The sequence below is a fragment of the Theropithecus gelada genome, chromosome 4 (genome assembly GCF_003255815.1).
Source record: "Theropithecus gelada isolate Dixy chromosome 4, Tgel_1.0, whole genome shotgun sequence".
NCBI lineage: Eukaryota > Metazoa > Chordata > Mammalia > Primates > Cercopithecidae > Theropithecus > Theropithecus gelada.
Window position 1 is genome coordinate 147965369 of NC_037671.1, and position 6349 is coordinate 147971717.

The 6349-nt window shown below is 35.6% G+C and overlaps 1 protein-coding gene across 1 annotated transcript; it reads right to left on the reverse strand.

Moving 5' to 3' along the window:
• Nucleotides 1-4820: 4820 nt before the first annotated feature.
• On the reverse strand, nucleotides 4821-5833 carry LOC112623367 (heterogeneous nuclear ribonucleoprotein A1-like). Its single transcript, XM_025383757.1, has one exon. The coding sequence runs from the start codon at nucleotides 5784-5786 to the stop codon at nucleotides 4821-4823; it is 966 nt and encodes a 321-aa protein (XP_025239542.1). The 5' UTR covers nucleotides 5787-5833.
• Nucleotides 5834-6349: the final 516 nt, after the last annotated feature.

A 6349-nucleotide genomic window follows, 5' to 3' on the forward strand; every position in this document is an offset into this window, starting at 1 on the left:
CAACAGCTGATTAGCTCACAACAATTTTCTATAAACAATGAAATAAAATTGATTATTCAACAAAATTGATCATTTGCATGATATATTTCTAGAATATGAGACTTAGAAACTGTTCTGTTTTGTGGGAATGAGTATTAGAGTGAAGTAGGAGTGAGAAACTCTTTATAAAATATTTTATGTTAATAATATTTTATAAAGAATATAAAACATTGAAAAACATAAATAAAAATATATCCACATATAATTTATAAAGAAATTTTGTTTTCCCTATATAAGTTAATAACCTGTTAATGGAACATCAAACTGAGTAAATATATGGTCTATTTCCATAAAAATGCTTAAGAGTTCATGTAGTTAACTTGAAACTTTTCATTTGTTCAATCTAAGTCAGTCCAGGTGAATTGTGCTGCACTCTCTTTGAATAATCAATACACTTTCAATACAGATATTCAGGTATTCTTATGGTAATAGAAAAGAAATAGATTAGTGCTGACTCATGGGTTACTGATGAATACATCATTATATTTATAACTGTTACATAGTAATGTCTACTTAGTGGTCGAAAGACATCTATTTCATTTATAGTAGATAAACGTTCAGCCTAGATCTGATAAATTTATTATTTTCTATTATTTAGGCCATGAAACTTTCTGCTCCTACCACTTGAAAATGAAAACAAGAAGTTTTAAAGTTCATTTGTTTTAAGATGGAAGCACTTTAGCTTGAATTTTTGCTTCGGATATTTTATTTTTTAATCTTCTTTGTCCTTTTACGGTTTCTGTTTTACTGTTTCTGAATTTTTAAATTCTCTATTACTGTAATTAGAACCATAATAATGAACTATGAATTGATACCTGCAAAAGGTAGCTAAATTGTTTTCTGGCTTACAATTATCTGGCTTGGAACCTAGAATGGTAGACATTCACTAATAGTTTGCAAGTTTACGGATTTCTGTGCCTTACAGTGGTGTGGTGGTATCACGACTTCACTTCCATGATGAAGAAAGGGAACTAAAATGTCTGGATATGATAACGGACTCATTGTCTCTTCACAAAAGGCAGTTAGATGGTCAACAAAATTGTTTTATGTAAAAATGATAATCAATGCCAGTAACATTGTTGTGAAGGTAATGTCCCACTTCTGTAGATGTGTCAGCTAGAAACACATTTTAGGAAACAAACTAAGAAAAGAATCCAGAAAGTCATAAAAGTGAGCATGTTTTTTGATGTGGTGATTCCATTTCTAGGAGTCCAAAGAGAAAAAAAGCAATATTATCATAAAAATATATACGTAGGGAAATGCTTTTCTCATGACTTTACTTTGTGTCTCTCAGTAACGGGAATATTAAACACTACCCTCTGAACAGTAAGAGAGTGTTGATGAATTTGTGGTATATTCACACAATAGAAAAATACACACTTATTCAAATGATGTTTTTGCTGATTATGCCACAATCTGGAAAATATTAACTAAATAAGATAACTTAAATAATGCAAAATGAAAATCAAAGCATAACATAAAACAACTTGTTGTGTGATGTGAGTGTGTATGAACAAAGATTAGAAGAAAATATGCCAGCATACTAATGTTAGTTGTGGACAGATTAAATAATTAGGCAAGATTTTATTACCTCTCTTTCTGAATTTCAAATTTTTCTGTAACACGAATATGTTTTATTTGTAAGGGAAAGAAACAAACCTTGACTTAAAAAATAATAGATTCCTGAGACAAAACATTTACTTATTCATCATTTATTAAACCCTATTGTGTCCAACCCACTACAATGAAAGTAATTTTAGAATAGATTTTTCTTAATTAATCCCAGCTCTGAAAACCAATCTAAAAAATATTCTTGCTAATTAGTTTGTCATCAGGAAATTTCAATTAGTAGGCTAAGTTTGCTATCTGAAACACGTGCTTTGCAAATATTTTCTCATTCATTTTTTTCCTGAATAATTATTTTAATTGGATAAGCAAGCAATTCAAATATACAGAAAAAAATATGACATGAAACAGTTTTATATTAACAATATGCAGTGGCCTTTTCTACTTAAAATATGAGACTCTTATAACACAATAGCCTAAGGTATGAACTTGATAGTTCAATGTCCATTGTAAGTTATCAATTAGTTTGACTCCAGTATACTGAAATAGTATTTCTGCCTGCCCAAGCAGTTGCGTGTTCCTCACTGACCAATCTCTTGAGTCCAGAATATAGCCAATAGGAAAAGCACAGGAGGATTATGAAGAGAACATGGTCATGCAGTAATAAATTCAACCTAAAGTTTGGGGGAAATGTGGGAACAGAGAGAAGATAAAACATGCCATATTAGAACAAGATTATTTCCAATCCCTATATTCTCTGACCAGATACTGGAATGGATAGAAAGCTCAATATAGCAAATGTAACTAAAGAATATCTGTAATTTTAATCTGCCTTTCTATTTCCTAATAATAAAAATCAATAATATATTTTATCAGATATCAAATGTACTAAAATGAAAGATTAAAACATCATCTGAAGTCCAGAGTCAGGCAAATGAAACTCAGAATGTCATGATAAAGTTGTACATTTTCTTTTAGAGTCAACAGTGCAACAGAAATATAGAACTAAAGTGATAGAGCAACTTAAAACTATAGTGCTTGTGTCCAAAGATCACATACTGACTCTGAAGAGCTATTAATACTAGCTGGTAATATTCATGCTATTAAACTTCATTATGCCCTTTCAGCATTCTTGGCTCAAACAGCTTAAAACATTACAAAGGCTTACTTGGTGAATATACTTCCCTGAAGACCATCTGCCCAATAATCTGGGCAGCAGTTTTTTAAGAACATTGAGGCCCCCAGCACCTGTGATTTAAAATCAGTGATGTGTTTGCAATCTGTTAAATCCATCACTCACTCATCTGTAGCAGTGTCTCAAGTAAGGCCTTTTATGTTCGTAAGTGACGCCAGATGAAAATGAAATACCAATTTATATTGAAGGGAAAAGTTAACTTTCTGATAGCCTACTAATGCTAGTACTGAAGTATCCTATCTCCTTTGTGGAACCTACTTGATTGACAACTTCAGTCAATTAGAATACCAGGAATTTTGCTTTGTTTTTCAGCATGATTTATCTTCTGGTCTGAATCCGGAAGCCGTAGAACTAGGGACTAATTCTCACATGTATTCAACTCTATTTGCTCTAGTTGTAGTCAAAAATAAATCTCATCTGGCTGGTTCTCAGTGAATTTCTATCTTTCAGAAGATAACGTGGAATTCCTAGAATTCTGGTGGCTAGGAATTCATCAATCAAGCTGAGTTTGGATGAATAATATCTACCTGGATCTGCTAGTACAATTCAAGGAGCAACTAGTGATTACATCCACCTAAGAACAGTCAATAGCTGATTATAACTTCCCAAACCTAAAAAGCTCACTGGAATATACCTTCCAGTAGTTAAAAAAAAAAAAATCATTCCTTGCCTGTGGTGTGAGAAAATAGGTACTTATTCATATTTCTTCTGGGTGTTATATTTATCTCGAGTTCTGAATACTACCGGTGCATGCACAGAATATATATTTGTTTAGAAATGTGCAAACCAAGGAAATGTGCTCATCCTCCATAAGGGATAAAAGTTAATTGGACATGGCCCCTTTAGACAAAAGGCTTAAGTCAATTAGAGGAATAGGAAAATAAACACAAGTAACATGAAATATAAGGTGGCAAGAAATAAATAATAGTAGAGAGATACAAATGGGAGATTATACATACAGGAAAGTATTTTTAATTGGTAGCATCAGACCTACTTCTCAGAGACAGGAAAATATATGAATTTTCAGAGAAGGAAAAAGGATAACCTCTGTTAGGATAACAACAAGAACAAAGGCAAGATGCCACATTGTACATGTAAAATAGAGAACAACTTGGTACAGATGAAGATGATAAAGGAAGAAACTGGGTGAGTATCGGATAACAGCTCACCATGATGTCCTGGCAACCTTGCACATGTCCGCACAGGCCATGCAGGTAAAGTTTTGAACCACAGTTAATTTAAGTTTTGATAGGATGCCTTGCGATTCTCCCAGAACGTAGAAAGAAGGGAGGCTTGCAAAGACCTGCTGTGAGACCACCTCCCACATGGCTCCCTATCTCTCCCAGGAAATGTCAAGAGGCAGTTTCTCATCACCTCCTGATTCTGCCTAAAGCTGCCTGGAATAGAGCTGCAGACCACAAAATCATTTTGCTGTAGTCTGGATTAGCTCCTCAGCAATGACGTGTCCCCAACTTGTGTTGCATTATCTGGCCCCTTTTGTTTGGGCTTCATCCTTTTTGGTGTGTGGTGCAACAACCTTGGAGAGCTGGAACCTCGAGTTTTGCTATGAAAGTAATATATTGTCTCAATCTCAAATGGGATTATTGCATCTTTACTGTTGGAATTGTTTAGGTCTTGATCATGACCTTACCTTGAGGTACTCTTTTTTTTTTTTTTTTAAAAAAAAGAAAGACATTTATTCAGCATCATGATCAGACTATTACATTTAGCAATCAACAGCATGGGTGCAAAAAAAAAAAAAATCTACATTAAAACCCTTTGTTGGAATGCTTTACACTTTCCACAGAACAGAAACTAAAATAACCTGTTACACAATTAGTCACAAATACAGTCCTCGAGTTTTTTGCCCATACACATGAGTATTTGTCTAAAACATGTCTTCTTTGTAGCAGCTAGGCCCTGCCACCACTGTGCTTGGCTGAGTTCACAAATCTGTTGTGACCTGAAGCTTCCCTGTCACTTCTCTGGCTCTCCTCTCCTGTTAAACTTTGTTTCCTAATTAAAATCTTCTGCCACTGCCACAGCTACTGCTGCTGCTGCTGGAACCGCCATAGCCACCTTGGTTTTGTGGTTTTGCAAAGTATTGGCCTCCACCACCATAGGGGCCAGAGCTTCTGCCTCCAAAATTTCCTCCCTTCATGGCTCCAAAATTTGAAGACTGATTGTTGTAATTGCCAAAATCATTGTAGCTTCCACCACCTCCAAAATTGCTTCCATCATTACCAAATCCATTATAGCCATCCCCACTGCCACCATATCCACCACCACCACGGCTGCCACCAAAGCCACCACGATCACTGAAGTTTCCTCCACAACCGAAGTTGTCATTCCCACCGAAACCACCTCCACGACCACCACCAAAGTTTCCAGAACCACTTCGACCTCTATGGCTGGATGAAGCACTAGCCATCTCTTGCTTTGACAGGGCTTTCCTAACTTCACAGTTGTGGCCATTCACAGTATGGTATTTCCGAATGACAGTCTTATCCACGGAGTCATGGTCGTCAAAGGTTACAAAGGCAAAGCCCGTTTTCTTGGCACTGCCTCGGTCAGTCATGATTTCAATCACTTCAATTTTCCCATACTGGTCAAAATAATCTCTCAGGTAATGTTCTTCAGTGTCTTCTTTAATGCCACCAACAAATATCTTTTTCACAGTTAAGCGGGCACCTGGTCTTTGAGAATCTTCTCTTGAGACAGATCTCTTTGGTTCCACAACTCTTCCGTTCACCTTGTGTGGCCTTGCATTCATAGCTGCATCCACCTCCTCCACAGTGGCATATGTGACAAACCCAAAGCCCCTGGAACGCTTGGTGTTTGGATCTCTCATTACCACACAGTCCGTGAGCATTCCCCATTGCTCAAAATGGCTCCTCAGGCTCTCATCGGTTGTTTCAAAGCTCAATCCTCCAATGAAGAGCTTCCTCAGCTGTTTGGGCTCTTTAGGAGACTCTGACTTAGACATGACGGCAGGGAGAAGAGAGACTTTAAGGATGGTTCTTCGGCAGCTTCCACGGGCAGAAAGGAGCAAGCTGACCGCCTTGAGGTACTCTTAATAGGCAGTCAGGAAAGACGATTCAGAAAAAGAATTTTAAAATTGCAGGTTAAGTCTTGTAGAGTACATTCAGTGGTCAGTGTAAAGCCACTCAATATTTTAAATAGGTTATGACATGAAAAGTTGAATAAAATCAGTTGAATATTTTGGAAAGAGGTAATATTAGAGGCAAATTAATTATCTTGGTCAAAGTTTTTCGTGTTCCTCTCAGGACTCCTTAAAATCTTAACTATTAAAACTCCCAAACAGCCTTTTTTAACGTAGCTTCTATTGATACTTATAATTTTAAAAAATTAAAGCTGAGGAAATTTTTCAAATATGGCATTATTTATGCATTTGTTAAAAATAATAAACCTGTTAAATGTTAACATAAATAACATATTTTTATGACCAATACACTTCCCAATACAAAAAAAAAATGGTGACATGAGTGACTTTTTTTATTGCTTTTGTGAATATTATTAATGTCTGGT

What these genes read in the sequence shown, in the direction of transcription:
- LOC112623367 (XM_025383757.1), bottom strand. Translation starts at nt 5,786, where the DNA reads ATGTCTAAGTCAGAGTCTCCTAAAGAGCCCAAACAGCTGAGGAAGCTC.